Source organism: Euleptes europaea, chromosome 5 (genome assembly GCF_029931775.1).
Source record: "Euleptes europaea isolate rEulEur1 chromosome 5, rEulEur1.hap1, whole genome shotgun sequence".
Classification (NCBI taxonomy): Eukaryota; Metazoa; Chordata; class Lepidosauria; order Squamata; family Sphaerodactylidae; genus Euleptes; species Euleptes europaea.
Genome location: NC_079316.1, coordinates 71,586,651 through 71,609,661, shown reverse-complemented (window position 1 = coordinate 71,609,661; position 23,011 = coordinate 71,586,651). Strand labels below are relative to the sequence as shown.

Genomic DNA, 23,011 nt, shown 5'->3' with positions numbered 1-23,011 from the left:
GAGGTGTGTTAAGGTCCAAGAAGAGAGAGAGTCAGACTGTACAGTACTGGCTTTACCAGCTTGGAGAAACAATAAATACTGTGCATACCTACATATTGCTCTATACACCATTCTTCTCTTTCATAGCACCTTTTCTAAATAGCTAGAAATTCACCTGAGACGCAAGCTCACAGCAGGGTATCTTCCTCCTCCAAATATAGGCATATTTGATCCAACCAACATGTGAATATCTTCAAATGTCCACAGGATGTTCCGAACGAAGTCGTTTTTAAGACCCTTTACATTTGAAAGAGATTTGACACATTTGTAAATCATGCATCTCTTTAAAAAGAAGAGTGCGACACAGCCGGCAGATATGAAAGAAAGCAAAAGGCAAGAAAAGCAAATAAAGTTTGACGCATGAAAACTATGCTACACATTCACAGAGGCCACAAAGCAATTGATAGAATTGATTTCCCCCCCACCTCGGAGCCGCACTATAGATCAGATTGAGTAAGGGGATTAAACTTCTTGGCTTGGTTGCCACATAAAACCATACCTGACTGCTTTCCCCGTCACTGAACAAAGTAGCTAGGTTTTGTTCTTTGGGGGCTGAGGCCACATGCCCCACTACATATGAAGGTTCAAGAGGCACACTTCCCTGTGAAAAGCACAAGGATATTAAAAAGCGATTCTACTGCAGACATTAAATGCCAGTTTAAATAAACTACATACTCTGCAAATCTGAACAGTAATCACTTGTGCATTGAACACATATACCTCTGCAAGCTTTTTTCGAGATGTGCATTATTTTTTTCCTTAACCCACCACTATTTACAAACATTACAATTGCAAAATAAGGTCTTTCAAGTCTTCTGCAACTACAGAATCCAGAAGCACCCGAATTCTGAAAATAGTTTCCTGTTAAATTCTGTAAGGTTAGCAATTTGATTATTTAGGAGATTTTATTTTGTACTGCTTATCCTAAAAAGGACGGGTATCACAAGCAGTGGCAGCACACTCATCCCTTTACCAGCTTCAGAACTTCAGCTTGGCAATACTGTATCTGTGGAACAACAGGAATTAAAGTATACAGCAATTCATCCTTGCGATTTCTTTATGCTATCTACAAGTTACCTAGAACTAGTAAATACCAATTTTCATGTAGGTTCACAGCTAAACTCTAAAATCATCTAATTTCTGAACAAAGACTTTTTTTCCCCCGTAATGAAGTTGGTCTGTCCAGAGAAGAATACAGGTTGAGTATCCCTTATCCGGACACACGATATTTGGACTGATCTGGAAAACAGAACTTTTGAGCGGGCACGTAGGCGTTACTCACAGGCCCACTGATGGTTCAATGTACACAAAATTATTTAAAATATTGTCTAAAATTACATTCAGGCTATGTGTATAAAGTATATATAAAACATAAATGAATTTTGTGTTTAGATTTGGGTTCCATCCCCAAGATATCTCATTATGTATATGCAACAATTCCAAAATATTCCCAAATATGGAAAGATCCAAAATACAGACCATTTCCCCCAGCAGTCTGGGTAAGGAATACTCAACCTTTATTATGTAAATCCCAACTACAAATACAGCAGCTAAGCAGTTTTTAGTTTCAGCAAACTAGTGGAATATTGTATGAAAAGAAAAACACATTTAACAGCATTATGCATTCTTCAAGTAACCCCTTGCAGTTATAAAGGAAGTCTCTACTTTCACTTAGCTAACTTCTCATTCTCACTACAGTGTACCTGGTCTCTTAGACTGAGCAGTAGACAATATAACAGGGGGGTAGAGCTCTCTTAGCAGGCATTTATTTAGTTTTGGTGATATATGGAAAACACATGTGATGCACTTTCTATTCAGAGTTCATATAAACTACCAGAAACAAAGAAAAGGAGGTAACAAGAACTGACAAATTAATGGTTTGGACAGACCTGAAAACAACCAGGGGGCAATGAGCTACAACAGCTTTGTTAAATAGGGGCTTGGCAAGGAACATAAAGGAAAAGACACCCATTAGCCTGCGAATTAATTCCAGAAGGCACAAAAAAAACGGGAAATTCAGAGATACTGTAGAGCTTTAAGTCCAAAGTTAAACAAGATTGGAGTAGAAAAATCACTTCAGACTTAAGGAAAGAGGTTAAATAGATCAGTGATGAAACAGAAAGGTTTGCCAGAACTATGATCTTGTATAACCAGGTCTGTTTAGAACAAGACATCAAGATGTGTCCTGAATATTTCAAAGAACTTCCTTCTTCTCTTAAGAGTCCATGTTTTGCTTGCCTTCTGTTATAATTTTGTTTTCTATGTGAACAGAAGGTAATTCATCATTCAGGAGTTATGCAGATTCAAAATGTTTTGAAATACTTTAGAACCAAATCATAAATTAAACATCAGTATTGAGAATTATATCAGCACTGCCCTGTCAAAATATCGGCTGCTGATGAAAAACTAAAACAATAGTGCATCTATTCAAACAAAACCTAAGTATATTTCATGAAAATCTCCACATTGCAGATGGGGAGAGATGTGAAAAATCATGCCATATCTAAGGTTACCTTGTTTGTGGCAAAGGAGAATTATTGACCAAGAACCCCACATTTCATTTCATTTTCTTAGTCACTTCGCTCTACCATATCAAGCAATTCAGCGCTTTCCTCTTTCTAGCACGTCACCACATTTGTTAGCACATTAAGTAAAATGTTGACCACATTAACCTGATCAGAAGCACCAGCATCTTCAGACAATGAGGAAGGCATTTCAAAGGGGGCCGGCCAAGAAACTCTTCCAGCGTCATCCGCTTCATCTTCAGCTGTCTCTTCTTCAGGCTGTTCTTCAGGGTTAGGAACAGGCTGAGCAGCTCCATCACCATTAATGCTGACAAAGTAGACACCGAAATTTTAGTCAGAATCCTTCCCCAAATCCTACAATTTAATGTGCTGAATATTAGCTCTTTCTTAACTACTGAACTGGTTAACAGCTGCAACTCTCTTCAGAACTTATTTTCCAACACACGCTACAATTCCCAGAAGCAGACTCCTGGTATGTATACTCGAGAGCAGAGCTTTTAGCCCCCCCAAAAGCCTTGTCACCGGGACTCTTGCAATATTCGCCTTAAAGTCCGATTATTGTACAACTAGGTTAATCCACTGGTGATCTTTCAGTTGCTGATTCAGACATCACATTTAACCATGGTTAAGAAAAGATGTACATGAGCCTAGTTTGTTAACAGGTTTGTGCATAGGCCTCCCTCCTCTTTCTTATACCAAGTATCCCCACCTAGAGTCACAGTTAAACATGAATTCTAGTTACCCATGATCTACAAAAACATATGTCACAGGTAACCAGAGTTAATGTTTTACTGCAATTCTTGGCATGAAAAAAGGGAAGCAAATGTACGCAAGATTTGGTACACAAAAGTCGTCTTGTTTGCGGCTTCCCAGAGGCACCTGGTTGGCCACTGTGTGAACAGACTGCTGGACTTGTTGGGCCTTGGTCTGATCCAGAAGGGCCTTTCTTATGTTCTTAAGATCAGCAGCAAGTCAGGTTTCTACACCTTTCCGTAACTACAGTTACATGTGACGTCACAAAGCAGTCAGAAAGAAGTCAATATGTTTATCTGTGATTACTTTCTCTCCCATTCAATATCACACAAGTAGTATCCAGAACAGAAAGCTAAATCCTTGCACTCTAATGCCATCAGTTCTATGGTTTTATGATTAATTATACAGGTCCTCCTTGACCCAGTAATCTTCAAGAACAAAAACAGGCTATACACATACATGACGGTGCGATCATTTCCCCCCTGCATAAAATCACTACCATCATCTTGGAGCACAGTGACTACCTGCTTCAGAGGTAACAGGGGAAGGAGGGAAAGAACATTATCTCCAGGGCTTATGAACAGATGATCAGCGCTGTTGAAAAGCAACAATCACATGCTCAATGGGATGTACACCGTGTTGGAACACCCAGATGCTTCCCATACACACCTTTCTGCTTATACAGGATCCAATACTGCCCCCAATATATTTGTGCTTTCTTCCATATTTACCTTTCCACTCATTAAGATCCAGCAGTGAAACTGTTTTAGTTATTACATCTGTTCGAACACATGAAACTGCCTTTTACTGAATCAGACCACTGGTCCATCAAAATCAGTACTGTCTATTCAGACCGGCAGCGACTCTCCAGGGTCTCAGGCAGAGGTTTTTCACATTACCTACTTGACTAGTCCCTTTAACTGGAGATGCCAGGGATTGAACCTGAGACCTACATGCCAAGCAGATGATCTACCGCTGAGCCACGGCCTCTCCCCAAACAACAAACAACACAGCTAATCAGCCTGCCTCTTCTGCTGCAAAGCACAACATGAGGTTAAGCCAAACTTTCCAGCCCCAGTAGTCATCCCTTAGGAGAATAACAATAATGTAACAAAAATAAATCATCTTATAATGCCAGCATTTCTAAAGTACTTATGTTGAGTATTGTGCTCAGGATCCAAAGCACTGCTTATCAAATTGTTGTTGTTTTTATCTCCCTACAAAAAACATACTGCCACTGAAGATCAGGGGGGTTCCCTCTTTGGAACAGCAGTTCATGACACACAAAGAGGGTGTATTTGTGTAAGCACACAGGCACATGGAGCTTCTCTGCATTAATGCCAATATTGAAGAGTGTCAAATTCCAGAAGGATTGCCATGTCAGTCATTTATATCCCCCTTACAGTGAAGGTGGGTGGATCCTGAGGCACTTTAAAGGTTTTAAACCATGTTTTCTCCCTTTGGGTGCAGATTTATGTATTTCTCAAAGATAAAGTAGAAGACTGACTAATATTACTTCAATGTAATAGACTAGAACTTACGTAAAAATCACAAAATACCTGTAATACAGAAATTTGGAAAGTATAGCTTTCTGGTACCAGTGTTCTTTGCTTTTCTTCTTTCTTTGCCATTTCTGATCTATTAGTCTCTGGTAGAATTCTTTTAACCATGTCCAATCTCCAGTCTGTATTATAAATAAGCATGCAATTAATATTATAAGAATGAAGTGCTTTAGTTTAAGATACTAAATGACCTGGACTGCACATGAAGTCATTTTATACCTGTTTCAACTGTTACACTTTTATAACTTGAACACTTAACACAATAAATTGTTTTAATATGTAATCAAACACACTCCTGACAACAACTATAGCTTACATTCTATCTTAAGCAAACTGTTCATAAACCAAATTAAAACAATGAATGCTATTTAACAGAATATCTAGCCAAGATGTACCTAGCACAGTTATTGTAGCAAACCTCCTCAGCAAAACATGTCATGTGTCTCAAAACTAATGTCCTTGAGAATAAAGACCACACACATGGAACAAAAATACCCCATGACCAAAAGACATTATTTCAACAAATTTATCACCTGTGATGACCTCATAAAGAGTTCTTGAATATCTAGGTCATCCAATAAAAGCGTTCTCCCAATCCGATGTACAGCCATACTGACATGTGATTTGCTGTAAGGAATCTTAAGCAGCTTTTTAATGTTCTGTAGAGTGAGAAAGAGAGCAAGACCTTTCAGTCTGTTTTAGAAGCTTAAGTGTGATTTCAACACAAATGTTCAACGTGGGTCAAACTGAATTGTAATTCTAAACAGGAGTCACTTTTAAGAGGACCAACATTTTGATTTGAGTATCCCAACAGTCCCAGACCACTGTTCTAACCATTTCATCATATGATGTTAAAGTATGGTGAAAGAAGCTCTGTGATGCTTTGCAGCAATGTCTGAATTTACAAAAACCATGGTTTGTAATCAACAAACAAATCAGAACCAGAAAACATGATCAACTGGTTCTTGTAGGATATCCGGGCTGTGTGACCATAGTCTTGGTATTTTCTTTCCTGACGTTTCGCCAGCAGCTGTGGCAGGCATCTTCAGGGGAGTAACACTGAAGGACAGTGTCTCTCAGTGTTACTCCTCTGAAGATGCCTGCCACAACTGCTGGCGAAACGTCAAGAAAGAAATACCAAGACCACGGTCACACAGCCCAGATAACCTACAAGAACCGATGAACTCTGACCGTGAAAGCCTTCAACAATATTATGATCAACTGGGTTTGCAAGTCAGATCTGATTTCTGTCTGAACCGACAAACTGAAATTATGGCACCAGAAGCTACTGAACCTAGAGTGCTAAGCAAACAAAAAATGACAGCACACAAACACACTAAACGATAGTTTGCCTGATCCAAATTTCAGAAATACACAAACAACTTAAAACCTATTATTACAGTATGATGCCCATTCATACCCTTGAGCAATATGTAAAAACTTTTGCTGTATAGAATTTACTGTATCAAACCCTGTGCATTGTTTTAGATTTTGCTTATCTGTTCAACTAGATAGAAAACACTCCAATGTTCTTTAAAGTACAATATAATACCTAAATATTATCTCACAGAAATATATGGCAAACACATTTATTGAGCATGGCTGCTTTCACAGGTAAAACTGACTAATAAAAATAAAATACAGTTCTCAAATTCATTTCATCATGGCTGTTCAGCAAGAAGCCTTCTTAAAATAAGATCAATGAAATAAAACAGATCAAAACTAATTACAATCAGTTATACCTTGCATTATTTTAGTGCAAAATATACATACCTCAGAATCAGATACGACATCCACATCATTTCCAATTGAGTCAATAAAATCATACGCCATACCAAAACTATTAAAAAGCACAAGTTATTTTAAGTACAACGTTCAAACAACAGTCTAGTATTTTGTTGTATGTTTTAAATATTATTAACCAATAACAGAATTCAGTAACAAGTCAAATCACCTCAACTACTCCCCCATTACATGCCAGGAAATAATAATTGAGATCAGGGCCTTTCAAGACACAGTGTTTTACCATGTTCCAATTATGCCCATTCTATATATCTACCCATAGCAAATTTTCCACATGCATTTTACCTCAGGACGTTATATGTGTAAGATTTAAAATCTTCATGAATGATTATATGGCCCTACAAATCAGCTAAATGTAAGTTTTAATGATAAACCTAAAATGTTTAAAACTAGTACAAGAATCTGATGCTTTCAGAAGGGAAAATTATTACAAAAATGTTAGAAATATGTTAAGTCCTGTGACAACCCTACCATGTTTCCATAAAATCTATTATTTCATTATCTGCCTTATATCAAATATGGATACTTTTCCTATGAGTTCACACACCCTCCCCTTCTGAAACTAAGCAACTGCAAGTGGAATGAAAACATATTCTTCCTCCATTTATCCATCTCTAATTCTCTCTTCTACTTTATGTCAAATTTCAGACTGTAAACTCCTCAGGCAGGAACTTCTGCTCTCCCCTTCTGAACCATGAACACTGATAGTAGTACATAAACAATATCAGTGGGATAAACAAGATTCATAATATATACCTGGAAAATGGTTTGCTTTTCTTGCTGTTGCCAAGAATAGTTGCCCCTGCTGGTCCCAACTTGGCACTTTCACGTAACCAGTTCGCAGGGGGCAGTTTCAGGTCAGTCTTCTCTTGGAGACGGGCAAATGCAGCTTGTGGTGGAGCAGATGAATATTTTACTACAGCACTGCTCTTTACTTCACTGCCTCCAAGAAATAGGATAGATCCCTAGTTCGCATAAAACAATGAAGAGTTTAATTAGTTATGTAGCTCTAATTCAATCACTCCTCATCACAGGTATCATTATACACTGCCTGAACCATAATTTCCATTCAAGTAAGAAGCCAGAAATACAGTACACTGTAACTATACCAATGTAATTTTAACACCTCAAAACTAAGTATCACCAGCTTCTTCCCAGGAGAGTACAACCAAGACATAGTACAATATGGTCTACAAGGCAGATCTCAACATCCAAGTCATTGATAACCAATTGACATTTCATAAATCTAGTACCTTCACTTGATAACCAAAGTGCACAGAACTGTGGAACAGGAACCCAGTTAGTCAAGCACATACAAACTACTGCCATGCAGACAAGGTCTTCGTTATGAATTTGCTGGGGAATTCAATCATACATCTAGTTTCAGAGGATAGTTGTGCTGGTCTGCAGTAGAACAGTTAGAGTCAAGTCCAGTAGAGCTAAGAAGCCAACAAGATTTTCAGGGGATAAGCTTTTGAGAATCAAAACTTTGACTATAGAAAGTGTATACCCTGAAAATCTTGTTGGGTCTCCATGGTGCTACTGGACTTGAATCTAACTGATCAGAAATCTACTACCAAAAGCTGAGGCCAGACTTGAAAGCTGCTACTTGTCAACAAAGATAGACACAATACATCAGATGTTCTCTATAAGAAAGCACTAATTACAGGTAGTTCGTCATCGCCTGCCTCTGTACAGCCATCCTAGTCTTCCTTGGTCTGCCATCCAAACACTAACCAGGATAGACCCTGCTTAGTTTCCAAGAGCTGATGAGATCAGGCTAGCTGGGGCTATCCATGTCAGGACCATGCATCGAGTAACTATACACAATATGCTTAACTGGCCAAAAGGAAATAGGGAAAAAAACATTTGTAACCATTTGGGTAGGTTTTCTGATGCACCCTTATTTATGGCCATGACAACAGTGAATGCAGATGCGTCCTCAAGATTATTTTGTAGCATCCAAACACATCTCTATCACTGTGGAAAAGGAAAAATAACAGCTACCAATGCATATATGAATATATTTTAAGGCATGGGTTCTCAACAAGGGTGGAATTCCCCCTGGGGGGGGGGGAGATTTACAGTTCCAGAGGGGGAATTGGGACCACTATTCAGCAAAGTGTGATATCCTGTAGATTATGTACAATCTGTAAAATTGTAGTTTGTTTTTAATTTAATCTGTGACATTCAATAAAGTTTATGACTATCTTGGGAAGGGGGGAATTATATTCTGAACAATGGTGAAAGGGGGGAAATGGAGCAAAAAAGGTTGAGAACCACTGCTTTAGGGAGTCTCCCTGTGTTGCACTAGGGGTATGGCAGAAGGAAGAGCAGAGACCTAAAAACAACCGTAGCATGCACGTGTGTATCCCTGTGAACACTGCTGTGACCACCTGATGCCAGTCATTGTATAGTGTCCCTTCCCCTCCTGTGCAGCTGGCCACAGTAAACTGGAAAAGAAGAAACATGGAGAGGACAAGAGTAAGAAAGGGGAAATTCGATAACACCACGGGGTTTACTCTCACCGTGGTGCAATTGGCCCCAGTGGCGGACTGGGTCTAAAAATATTGGTTGCCAGGAGACAAAGGGTTGCCAGGAGACCCACAACTATAAGGCTACCATCCAATTTAAATTTTTAACATATTGTCTAATGTTTAAGGGGGCCTTGATTTAATAATGTTGGGTATGACAAGAACAGGTTAATTAAAATAATATTGGGATTAGTTCCGTTAGCGAAAGTTTATACAATTTAATTTTAGATGGAAGAGGGAGAGGGGGAAGTCATTTGACTGCTAAACTAGAAATATTACTTGTGGTTTTTTTCCAATTATTATTACTATTATATTAGTCAAAAAGAGCAAGAGTCCAGTAGCACCTTAAAGACTAACAAAAATATTTTCTGGTAGGGTATGAGCTTCCGTGAGCCACAGCTCACTTCTTCTAAGGTGCTACTGGACTCTTGCCCTTTTTGACTACTGCAAACAGACTAACACGGCTACCCACTGTGAATTGCTATTATATTGTTTCTGTTGATATATCAAATGAAGAAAAATAAAAATTATTATAAAAAATGTTTAAGGGGGCCCACCTGCCAAGCTGACACAATGGCCAGTCCGCGACTGACCGGCCCTTTCCTCCAACTTCCCCACCGGCTACTGACAGCATCCGATATTGCACGAAGAGCCAGGCTGTCGCTCGACGCTTCCGTCGCGTTCCCACGTTACCCGAGTCTCTTCCGCGCAGGCTGTGTCGTGCCAGCACCCCGCACGCACCACCCGGCCCTTGACTGAGAGGCCCGGAAAAGGGTCAGAAAAGTGGGTGCAAAACTTCGTAGCCGCGGACGAAGTACCTGCTTAGGCTCCTCCCGTTCTCCCGTCAGCGAGGCCGGGCCGGGCTCCGGCGTCAGCGGGCCGCCCCCCGCAGCGCCGCTCGGTTCGGCCTCGGCGCCCCGAAAGTCCCCCATCGCCCTCCCTCGACTCTCGGCGACAACCGGAAGTAACGAACTCCGCCTGAGAGGAGGCGACCGGAAAGAGCCCGAAGCGGAGGCACGCGGGCAGGCCCCGCCCCCCCTGACTGTCGTCACTGGTTCGCTTTGGGCCTGCGTCTCTTGCCTCGCAGCGCCGGCGAGATCGCGCGAACGCTGCGGTGCTCTCGCGAGACCGGATTGGAACGGCGGAGGGCGGCAGGAGCGGAGTGTAGGGGCGGAGCCAAAATTAGGTTTCTCCCCGGATTGGCTGGGTTATGAAGCTAGAGCCCTGGGGCGGTGGGAGGCGTCACACCCGTCGCTTCAGACTATTGTGACCCCAGAGATCTCCCGGTAATGATTGGCTTCCAGACTGCCAGGGAAGGAAATTCTGCCTAGCTACAAGCCTGCTCTGTGCACTGGGTCACTGGGCTAAGAGTGTCAGAGTGAACGATCAACAAGGATAGGAGAAATTGGATAAAACTGCAACTGTCCTGAGCCGCCTTTCTGTCTGTAATACAATCAGATATGCATAACTTGATGTATCGGCATAACTTGAATTTGGATAAATATCTCTTGCCCAGTATAATCGGGACTGAGAGATTTCTGCCCATTAGGGCAGCATTAGAGTCCCATTAGAGCACTGGTTCCCAACCAGGGGTCCGCGAGAACTAAATTAAGGTCCACGAAACAAAGTTATAAACCCATAATAAATTAATATTTTCAATTAAAAGTTCTCTATTATAAAAATGTATATTCAAATATTATTCTAAGTTTAATGTTTAACAGTTATGATTAAAGTTTATTTTCAAATTCTCTGAATTTTTATTTTGAACCTTGGGGTCCCTGCACCGAACAAAAAAGTCCTAGTGGTCCCTGGTCAAAAAAAGGTTGGGAACCACTGCATTAGAGTCAGCAGCTGCAAATAAACTGTTTTCTTGATAAAGATCTTGGGTCTCCCTCTCCCCCGCGAACCCGTTTTACTGCAACACTGTTAAGTGGTGGAGTCTACCTTGGATTACTCCCGTACGTTTTATAAAAGTGCAACTAGAAAAGCATGTACAGTGAGGGAGAAACTCTACCCCTTTCTCTCTGCTTGCTGTGCTGGTTTGCTATTTGCAGGGAGCTTAACATAGAGCAGGCCAAAGTCAGTCAATCTTTATTGGGGGTGGGGGAGAGTAAAAAAACGCTATTATAAATTTAATTAATCTCACCATACGTCGTTCCTTTCAATACATTTTAAGAGTTTAAGGTTAGAATCTGAGTACATTATGCATGGGACATTATCACAGCCTGTATTTACATTGCAGAGAACAGAAACTTAGCAACAGATAGGATAGTTCTTTGATCAACCCTTGCCAATAAGATACTGAGAATGTTCTTTTTTTATCAGCCAGCATAGTATAGTGGTAAAACGTGCCAGACTACAGTCTGGGAAACCCAGGTTCAAATCCTCACTTTGCCATAGAAGCTTGCTGGGTGACCTTGGGCCAGTCACACATACTCTCAGCCTAACCTACCTCACAGGGTTGTGAGGATAAAATGGAGTCGAAAATGATGTAAGCAGCTTTTGGTCCCCACTGGGGAGAAAAGCAGGATATAAATAAAGTAAATAAATAGAGGTTCCAATATATCCAAGCATGCCTGAACATAAAATCTGCAATGGAAAAACACATGAACCAATGTTTCAATCAGGTTAGCAGACCAAGGACAAAACCTACAATTTGATGGAATGTTTTTGTATCGTCCTTCAGGTGTGCAGATGGTAGCATGTTAAATCTAGCCACCATAAATGCCTATGGCCATACCACCCTGAACAGCTAGATCTGACAGGGCCTTCAGGCTGAAGGCTGCGCTGTGGGAATGGGTGCTGATCTCCACATCCCCCCTCATGGGGATCAGAGACACCATGTCAGCCATCTTCAACCCAGTTGATTCCGCCTGTTCTGATCTTGGAACCACATTACTCTGTTCCATCTACTCCAGTATTGGAACCAACTCCATCTACTTCTTTGGTTCTGGCAACTTCAGGTTCAAAACGTAATTCCTTGTTGACTCCAACGCATACTGCCTCTGAACCACCTGCAAAAAAGCAGAAGCAGAAGGTAAAGCATAGGGAGAAGTCTAAAGACAACAAGAAGCTTAAGAAGGCCCCCACTTTGTCAGTTCCTGCATCAGATCTGGAGGTTATCCTGGTCCCTCTGAAGACGACTTCCCTTCATTTGGAGTCTCCAGAGAGGTCATTCTCAGAGACCACGCAGGAACTTCCACTGTGCAGGGTGCTAGAAGCTCAGCCTGCATGTTCAGAACAGAGAGCGGTCTCTTGACCTCAACCAGTCCAGGTGAAATCCCTTCTGTCGCTAGCACACGTCCAGGACTGAATTGAATTCTGTCAGCTGAAGCAGCTTGACCTCTCCAGTCAACCTCAAAAACCATCATCGGAACAGAGAGCTCAATTTTTTCCAACTGCTTTTTTACATAGACATCAGCATCAGTATATGTGGAACTGAAGGAGGAGGAGATGGTAGTATCCATCTACAGTTCTGAAGGACAGTCTGAAACACCACCTGATGAGAAGGTTGGGGATCCAAATTGTTTCTTCTAGCGAAGACCTACATCTCTACAAAGGACAAATTATGAGAATGGCCAAGGCCTTAGACATTGATGTGGCCACCACAGACAACAGGTACAAGGATAAGATGTTGAGCAGGCTGTACCCTGACTTTCCTGGAATTATGGCCTTCCCTATTTTGGAAGGGTTATCAGACCTGACTACACCCATTTGGAGGAAGCCACCCTCCACACCAGCTACCTCTTGTAGGGTGGAAAACCTCTACAAAATCAAACAATAGTCTTGCGAATTCCTGACGACTCATCCTCCCCTGACAAGGAGAGTCATTATCTGGATGGGATAGGAAGAAAGATATATTCTTCAACTGCCCTAAAATTTCAGAATGGCCAACTACCAAACCATCATGGGTGGTTATCACTTTTTCTCCTCATTCGGAAGCCCTTCCTGAAGACACAATGACATTGGTGCAGTTGACCCAGTCGGAAGCCATTAGACTTTCCAAACAGATCGGTACTGGCAGACATGCTGCTAATGTGTCAGCTAAGGCACTGGCATCCTCCTGAGCGCAGGAAGGCCCTGCTGGCTTCTCCCAGGCTGCAGAGAAGGCGTGGGGGGGGGCGGCGGGGGCAGCCGCGGGGCCTGCCTGAGTGCAGGAAGGCCCCGCTGGCCTCTCCCAGGCTGCAGAGAAGGCGCGGGGGGGGGGGCGCGGCAGGGGGGGCGGCGGGGCCTGCCTGAGCGCAGGAAGGCCCTGCTGGCGTCTCCCAGCCGCAGAGAAGGCGCGGGGGGGGGGGCGGCAGCGGGGGGGGGCGGCAGCGGGGGGGGGCGGCAGGGCCTGCCTGAGCACAGGAAGGCCCCGCTGGCCTCTCCCAGGCCACAGAGAAGGCGTGCGGGATGGCGGCGGCGGCGGTAAGTTCCCCCTCTCTCCCCCCTCCCCCCTCCCCTCGCCTACCGTATTGACCCGCGTATAAGCCGAGTTGGCTTTTTTCAGCCCTTTTTTTGGGCTGAAAAACTCGGCTTATACGCGAGTATATACGGTATCTGTTTTGAATCTTTCACCCTGCAGCTTCAGCAGATAACCCAAAGTTCTAGTATTAAGAGAGAGGAAGAAAAGCTTCTCCCTGTTGACTCTCTCCATACCATGCATAATTTTATAGACCTCTATCATGTCTCCCCTTAACTGCCTTCTTTCTAAGCTAAATAGCCCTAATCGTTTTAACCGCTCCTCATAGGGCAGTTGCTCTAGCCCCCTGATCATTTTGGTTGGTCTTTTCTGCACCTTCTCAAGCTCTGCAATATCCCTTTTTAGGTTTGGTGACCAGAAGTGTACAAAGTATTCCAAGTGTGGTCTCACCATAGTGCAGCTAACCACCATCAATAAAATACATTCCAGTTTACAATAAAAATACACCAAAAAATATTTTAAAACACTGTAAATAAACACAATAAAATACAATGTAAAACTCTATAAGGCCAGGAGCCTGGCAGCCACCCATCGTAGTTGGGAGAAAGGAGTGGGGGGAAAGGCAAAAGAGAAAGTACTTGCAAAGACAGTGCCGTGGCAAGCCAGTCCCAGATTGTAAATGGCGATGGAACATAACCACCGCTGCCCTCAGGCAGAATGCCCACAGGCAGAGCGTTCCACCAGGCAGGGGCCACAGCCAGGAAGGTAGGATCAGCCCCTTTACTTCCATCCCTGGCATCAGGCCTGGCTGTTTCAAGGCAGTAATCACCTGCCAATCACAAGTCCTACTAGCAAATGACCATGCCCATTTTCCTGGAACATAGGGAGTGTGCCATATTGGGGGAACAGTGCTCAGAGGAGCCACATGTGGCTTCTAAGCTATCATGTGAGTATCAATGACAGATACTATCTCAGGTTTAAGGTCTGCGTGTAGGTTATACATTACCTACACTGAATAAAGCCCACTGATTTAGGAAACACGGAGTGCAAACCATGAAGCTAGCTTCAGTTATCATCAGTCCAGGTTAGCATTAAGTTGTCCTCTAGCAGTTTGCTCCCAATGGTTAATTCAAGCTTCAATGAATGAAAGACAAGAATAAACTGTCAGCATTTTAACTGACAGGTAGCAGATGTTCAAGCTGTTTCAGCCTCCTTGGATTATGAGGAAGTAATTCTGGAAGCTCTGTGGTAAGGTTTGATTCATTCCTGTCTGGTGGAAGCTTTAGGATTGAACCTAGGATCTTCTCTATGTGAAGGAGATGCTCTATCAGTGAGCCAAAGCCTCACACAGGGTATATTCCCGCCTCACTTTTCTGCTTTTGTGAATTAGGCCTCAGAAGTCAGAGTCTACATGCTAAAATTATCACAGAATGTCTACCAGTGGGTCAGTTCTGCAACATCCTCTTTACACAAATGAATCCATTAACCAATTAGAAAACATATGTGCTGCCTCTCCAGAGAACCTGCTCAAAGTAGCTTACGAATTAAAACAAGATACAATCGTAAAACAGCATAAAATCGTTAAACTTAGCAAACTATTAAAAGCCCAGCCAGAGTATAAAAAGAGTATTACATATTTAGCAACCTAAAATGATTTTCATAAAATAGCCCTCAGGCTAGTAGCAGACTGTAAAAACAGTTTTAAAAGTTCAGCCGCTTAATTAAAGCCTGGATGAAAAGAAATGTTTTGGCCTGGTAGTGAGTGTGCTAAGCTTCCTGCACAAGCTAAAGTCAAATTTATTTACCCAGGCTTTCTGTTGATCTTTTAAAAATATGTGATTCTATTACGGTATGTTGGTTTTTCTAAATTATTTATTATTTTAATTATCTGTAAGTGCCTCTCTGCTTTTGGTGGAAAGATCAGGTTTTTGGGGTTTTTTTGCTGTCAAGTCACAGCTGACATATGGCAACTCCATAGGGTTTTCAAGGCAGGAAACTATTCAGCAGTGGTTTGCCATTGCCTGCCTCTACATAGCACCCCTGGTCTTCCTTGGTCATCTCCTGGATATCATAAATAGGCAGTCTCCACTTTAGTTGGGGGAATTAACTGAGGAGCAGAGCTAGCAAGAGGGGGTGGGTAATTGGGATCTATCATCTATGTATACCAAGATAAATCTGGGGGGAAACTGTCAAAGAGCAAGCAGTTGTACAATTTAAAAGGGTTTTATTAAAGAATAAAATAATAAAGAATATATTGGTTCTTGTAGGTTATCCGGGCTGTGTAACCGTGGTCTTGGAATTTTCTTTCCTGACGTTTCGCCAGCAACTGTGGCAGGCATCTTCAGAGGAGTAACACTGAAGGACAGTGTCTCTCAGTGTCAAGGGTGTAGAAAGAGTAATATATAGTCAGAAAGGGGTTGGGTTTGAGCTGAGTATTGTCCTGCAAAAGTATTGTCCTGTAAGTATCAAGATAATGTGCTAATGAGGGTATGGTATGTTAATATGGAACCATTGTATCCTGAAGTGATCTGTTAATGTGTGTAATCCAAAACTAATCTGTATGGCTATTGTTGAATGTTGTCTTTGTCTGGAGGTTTTTCAGGGCAGGAAGCCAAGCCTTATTCATTCTTAAACTCTCCTCTTTTCTGTTAAAGTTGTGCTGATGTTTGTGAATTTCAATGGCTTCTCTGTGCAATCTGACAAAATAGTTGGTAGAATTGTCCAGTCTTTCAGTGTCTTGGAATAAGACCCTGTGTCCTGTTTGTGTCAGTCCATGTTCAGCCACTGCTGATTTCTCAGGTTGGCCAAGTCTGCAGTATCTTTCATGTTCTTTTATCCTTGTTTGTATGCTGCGTTTTGTGGTCCCGATGTAAACTTCTCCACAGCTGCAAGGTATACGATATACTCCTGCAGAGGTGAGGGGGTCTCTTTTGTCTTTTGCTGATCGTAGCATTTGTTGTATTTTCTTGGTGGGTTTAAACACTGTTTGTAGGTTATGTTTTTTCAAAAGTTTCTCCATCCTATCAGTGACTCCTTTAATAAATGGCAAGAATACCTTTCCTATGGGAGACTGTTTTTCTTGAGTTTTCTGATTTTTGTTTGGTTCAATGGCCCTTCTGATTTCATTCTTGGAGTAGCCGTTTGCTAGCAGTGCGTGATTTAGATGGTTAGTTTCTTCCTTGAGAAACTGTGGTTCACAGATCCGTCTTGCACGGTCCATTAATGTTTTGATTATTCCTCTTTTCTGTCGGGGGTGGTGGTTGGAGTTTTTGTGTAAGTAGCGATCTGTGTGAGTTGGTTTCCGGTAGACCTTGTGACCTAACTGAAGGTTTGATTTACGGATGACAAGGGTATCAAGAAATGGGAGTTTACCCTCAATTTCCTTTTCCATGGTAAACTGAATGTTTGGATGGATATTATTAAGATGGTTTAGAAAGTCCATTAATTTTTCTTCACCATGGCTCCAAATGGTAAATGTATCATCTACGAACCTGAACCAGACTGTAGGTTTGTAAGGTGCTGATTCTAATGCTGTCTTTTCAAAATATTCCATGTAAAAGTTTGCTATTACTGGACTGAGTGGACTTCCCATAGCTACTCCATCAATCTGTTCATAAAATTCTTGATCCCATAGGAAATAACTTGTTGTCAAACAATGGTGAAATAAGGCTGTTATATCTTCTGGAAAAATCTGGTTAATCAATGAGATTGTGTCTTTAACTGGAACCTTGGTAAAGAGGGATACAACATCAAAACTGATTAATATATCCTTTGGATTGAGTCTTAACGGACTGATTTTGTTGATGAAGTGAGTTGAATCTTTGATGTAAGAAGTGGTTTTTCCAATGTGGTCCTGTAGGAGGGTGGTCAAATATTTAGCTAATTCATATGTTGGGGAACCAATGGCACTCACGATGGGTCGGAGTGGAACGGAATCCTTATGAATTTTAGGTAGTCCAGCAACTGTGGCAGGCATCTTCAGAGTAGTAACACTGAAGGACAGTGTCTCTCAGTGTCAAGGGTGTAGAAAGAGTAATATATAGTCAGAAAGGGGTTGGGTTTGAGCTGAGTATTGTCCTGCAAAAGTATTGTCCTGTAAGTATCAAGATAATGTGCTAATGAGGGTATGGTATGTTAATATGGAACCATTGTATCCTGAAGTGATCTGTTAATGTGTGTAATCCAAAACTAATCTGTATGGCTATTGTTGAATGTTGTCTTTGTCTGGAGGTTTTTCAGGGCAGGAAGCCAAGCCTTATTCATTCTTAAACTCTCCTCTTTTCTGTTAAAGTTGTGCTGATGTTTGTGAATTTCAATGGCTTCTCTGTGCAATCTGACAAAATAGTTGGTAGAATTGTCCAGTCTTTCAGTGTCTTGGAATAAGACCCTGTGTCCTGTTTGTGTCAGTCCATGTTCAGCCACTGCTGATTTCTCAGGTTGGCCAAGTCTGCAGTATCTTTCATGTTCTTTTATCCTTGTTTGTATGCTGCGTTTTGTGGTCCCGATGTAAACTTCTCCACAGCTGCAAGGTATACGATATACTCCTGCAGAGTTGCTGGCGAAACGTCAGGAAAGAAAATTCCAAGACCACGGTTACACAGCCCGGATAACCTACAAGAACCAATGAACTCTGACCGTGAAAGCCTTCGACAATATTTTGAACGCCTCTACGGGGAGGAAATATTTCAACAGACCCGGAGATTGGAAACACTTCGGAACAAGAAAGCACATCTACTTTGTTCTTTAACTTTTCTACTGCGATGCAGAGACACTGGAACCATTCCATCTTTTCTCACAAGTAAAAGAATCTTTAAAACTTCACGAGTTAACCGCATTTATGACCATCTAGAACGGGCTCTCTTACGAGAGAGAATTCACACTACCCGCAGAGAACTTGCTGCCACAGACAAGGAGTTGTTTTCCTTACATATCAATACTAGCCACAAAATGAGAAGCCATGATTGGGACAAGATTGATAATCTCACCTACAGAAAAATGGAACAGGGGTTAACCAGCCATACTTCCAGACAGAAGCAAAAGTTTAACAAATTACAGGAAAGAAGACAGAACAGTCCAAAACTTGACAACAAACGGATTATCTTCAATCTGACAGACCGACAACTCTCACCTGAAGAAACTTCCATCTTAGCTAAGGGAGGAAACTTTGCAGTCACTCCCACCCAAATTCCAGTGGAAGACATCATTGCAAATGTAGAATCTGCCATTCGTAATCTACCTGAAGAAGATGCTGAGGAAATAAGAGGAGAGACAGCAAGAATTCTACGAAAAGCAAAGCCCCCTGCTAGCAATATAACACGCAAGGAGAGAAACGCCATCAAGACCCTCAATGCAGATCCAGAAATCATTATTCTACCAGCTGACAAAGGCAATGCCACAGTGATCATGAAAACAGAAGAATACAAAAAGAAGATTGAGGAACTTCTGGACCCTGCCACATACAAAAAACTAAAACGAGATCCAACTTGCAAAATTACCAGGAAAACTAGCATTCTGATCAAGAATTCCACTCTTCATCCCGACACACACAGAAAACTATGCAAGACTGAAGCACAACCACCACGATTATATGGACTACCTAAAATTCATAAGGATTCCGTTCCACTCCGACCCATCGTGAGTGCCATTGGTTCCCCAACATATGAATTAGCTAAATATTTGACCACCCTCCTACAGGACCACATTGGAAAAACCACTTCTTACATCAAAGATTCAACTCACTTCATCAACAAAATCAGTCCGTTAAGACTCAATCCAAAGGATATATTAATCAGTTTTGATGTTGTATCCCTCTTTACCAAGGTTCCAGTTAAAGACACAATCTCATTGATTAACCAGATTTTTCCAGAAGATATAACAGCCTTATTTCACCATTGTTTGACAACAAGTTATTTCCTATGGGATCAAGAATTTTATGAACAGATTGATGGAGTAGCTATGGGAAGTCCACTCAGTCCAGTAATAGCAAACTTTTACATGGAATATTTTGAAAAGACAGCATTAGAATCAGCACCTTACAAACCTACAGTCTGGTTCAGGTTCGTAGATGATACATTTACCATTTGGAGCCATGGTGAAGAAAAATTAATGGACTTTCTAAACCATCTTAATAATATCCATCCAAACATTCAGTTTACCATGGAAAAGGAAATTGAGGGTAAACTCCCATTTCTTGATACCCTTGTCATCCGTAAATCAAACCTTCAGTTAGGTCACAAGGTCTACCGGAAACCAACTCACACAGATCGCTACTTACACAAAAACTCCAACCACCACCCCCGACAGAAAAGAGGAATAATCAAAACATTAATGGACCGTGCAAGACGGATCTGTGAACCACAGTTTCTCAAGGAAGAAACTAACCATCTAAATCACGCACTGCTAGCAAACGGCTACTCCAAGAATGAAATCAGAAGGGCCATTGAACCAAACAAAAATCAGAAAACTCAAGAAAAACAGTCTCCCATAGGAAAGGTATTCTTGCCATTTATTAAAGGAGTCACTGATAGGATGGAGAAACTTTTGAAAAAACATAACCTACAAACAGTGTTTAAACCCACCAAGAAAATACAACAAATGCTACGATCAGCAAAAGACAAAAGAGACCCCCTCACCTCTGCAGGAGTATATCGTATACCTTGCAGCTGTGGAGAAGTTTACATCGGGACCACAAAACGCAGCATACAAACAAGGATAAAAGAACATGAAAGATACTGCAGACTTGGCCAACCTGAGAAATCAGCAGTGGCTGAACATGGACTGACACAAACAGGACACAGGGTCTTATTCCAAGACACTGAAAGACTGGACAATTCTACCAACTATTTTGTCAGATTGCACAGAGAAGCCATTGAAATTCACAAACATCAGCACAACTTTAACAGAAAAGAGGAGAGTTTAAGAATGAATAAGGCTTGGCTTCCTGCCCTGAAAAACCTCCAGACAAAGACAACATTCAACAATAGCCATACAGATTAGTTTTGGATTACACACATTAACAGATCACTTCAGGATACAATGGTTCCATATTAACATACCATACCCTCATTAGCACATTATCTTGATACTTACAGGACAATACTTTTGCAGGACAATACTCAGCTCAAACCCAACCCCTTTCTGACTATATATTACTCTTTCTACACCCTTGACACTGAGAGACACTGTCCTTCAGTGTTACTCCTCTGAAGATGCCTGCCACAGTTGCTGGCGAAACGTCAGGAAAGAAAATTCCAAGACCACGGTTACACAGCCCGGATAACCTACAAGAACCAATGAACTCTGACTGTGAAAGCCTTCGACAATAAAGAATATACCTTTCACACATAAATCATGCAAGAGCTAAGAGAGAAAGGGTGGAAAGTTGGATAGAGTTCAGGGATGAGCAATATGTACCGCTCCAGAAGAGACGTCCAGAAAAAGCAGTGCTGATGAGGGAAATAGCCAGGGTTTCCGGGAGTGAAGAAAAGCAGCCCAAATACAAGTGGGGTGCACGCACAGATCCAAGAAACACACACTCTATGAATGGCCAAAGGACCAATATTTATACCCCAAAATGGGTCCTGAGGCAGTGTGGCAGGAAAGCCAGAGACATTATTGCTTTTCTGGGGTCTAAACAAAGATTGGAGAGACTTGATGAGTTGTCAGGATCCAAGAGAATGCCTGGGCTATTCTCCTGAATACTGACTGCCCAGGATGGGTGCAACTAGGGTAATTAATGGTCGGCTCGGAGCGCTGATTAATCCTGAAGGGAGGACCTCATCATGGAATAAAGTGGCACCTATGCCAGTGCGGGGGCAAACACGCTGGCACCAGGAAGCCACACCACTGTGCAGGGCTCCATCACCAGCACTGCTACGTAGGCAGTGAAATCCCAGAAGCAGGAGCCTGTGCCAGCGTGTGTGTGTGGTGGGGCTTCCCAGGAGCAGAGCTGCCTTTAGGCAGCTTCCTAAGCCCTTTGGACCCGGGAACACCCCCTCGAGCTGTGGCGTGGCTACACCACCTTTTTTGGTGGCATAGCTTCACTATTTTCAATGGGGGCATTATCCCTTTTTTAATGTTTAAACATCCTTTTATTTTCTTTGCGGCAGCTGGGAAGCTTCTGTGGAGGCAGTGTGGCTGCGCTGCTCCTGCTGCTGCCAAACTGCCCCCTCCTTTCAGCAATGGGCTGTATATCACCTTAGGGTGACACAATAAAGACTAGCCAGCCCCATTATCTAGCCAGGCAAACCTCTCAGATGTGGGAAAAGTACAGCTGTCAACTGCCTTCCTGCCTTCCTGCCCAGGCTTGACAAGATGGATCCCAACATTTTTTGAAAGGCATCAATTTTGTGCGGAGCAGTGTCTTGCTCTTATGCCAGTCTTTGGTCCTTGTACCATCCATGGCACCCCTTAGCGGGAGGAAGGGTCCAGCAACTTACATCCCATCCAAATACTAACCCTGGCTGACCCTGTTTAACTTCTGAGATCTGAAGAGATTGGGATAGCCTGGGCTGTCCAGGTCAGGGTAAGGTCAGGATAGAAAAGATTAAAATTAAAAATAAGCAATAGTTGTAAATAAAACCATGTAGATCAGGTTAGTCTCACAAAAACTTCCTACATTAGCACATTTTATATTAGCATCAACAAAGTGGTAGCATCTCTCTCATTTGAGTTTTGCAAAATAATATTACAGTGTTATTTTAGTTTATTACTTCTGCACATTCTCTTGCTAGTAATGTTGTCAAAGTAAGTTTCCAAAGATGCTGTGGAGTACTGCAGTCGTCAATTCAGAATGGCAGGCTAATTTAGTAAATAAGGGGCACATTTCATATACTAATGAAAGAATATTGTATTTTGACTTTAACTTCAAAACTGTATGCAGTATATGAAATGTAATTTCATGAAGAGCACATTGAAAATATCATCCTGTCAAAACCTGTGATAGAAAGATGTATATTTTATGGAACAGCTTTAAATATATATGGGCTTCCTGAGAGAAAATTGAAAAAAGATTGGTAAAGGTTTACATTTGTTTGAAGATCCAGCGTGTTGAAATAGCTAGTGCTAGATGTGAACATGGAAAACTGAGGTTCAAGTTGGTGCTCAGCTATGGAGTTCATTGGATGAGCTTGGGTATCACTTTTTCTCAGCAATCCAAATACCTCATTCCAATGATATCCCAGTGACATATGGGTGGGCGGGCGGAGAAATTGCTCAAAGAAATTTTACTCTGCTGGAATAACTTTAAAGTTGAAAACTCACACCAAATTGTGACTCCTCTTCGAAATGGAAGACCCTTCGTCAAATTGATTTCTGAAAAATTGGCTTTTATTTACTGAACGCTGGAATGTAAAATGTTTGTGATGCTGTATGGCTTTATATTTTTTTTAT

At 41.8% G+C, this 23,011-nt stretch overlaps 1 protein-coding gene across 1 annotated transcript in view; it reads right to left on the bottom strand.

Moving 5' to 3' along the window:
- EDRF1 (erythroid differentiation regulatory factor 1) overlaps positions 1-7,564 on the bottom strand; it is a 36,763-nt gene extending 29,199 nt beyond the window's left edge. Inside the window, exons 1-6 of the mRNA XM_056849916.1 lie at positions 7,439-7,564; positions 6,653-6,719; positions 5,413-5,538; positions 4,916-5,001; positions 2,712-2,871; positions 155-276 (exon numbers count right to left, since the gene is read on the bottom strand). Coding sequence (XP_056705894.1) covers positions 155-276; positions 2,712-2,871; positions 4,916-5,001; positions 5,413-5,538; positions 6,653-6,712 — 554 coding nt within the window. The 5' untranslated portion in view covers positions 6,713-6,719; positions 7,439-7,564. The remainder of the gene's footprint in view (positions 1-154; positions 277-2,711; positions 2,872-4,915; positions 5,002-5,412; positions 5,539-6,652; positions 6,720-7,438) is intronic.
- Positions 7,565-23,011: the final 15,447 nt, after the last annotated feature.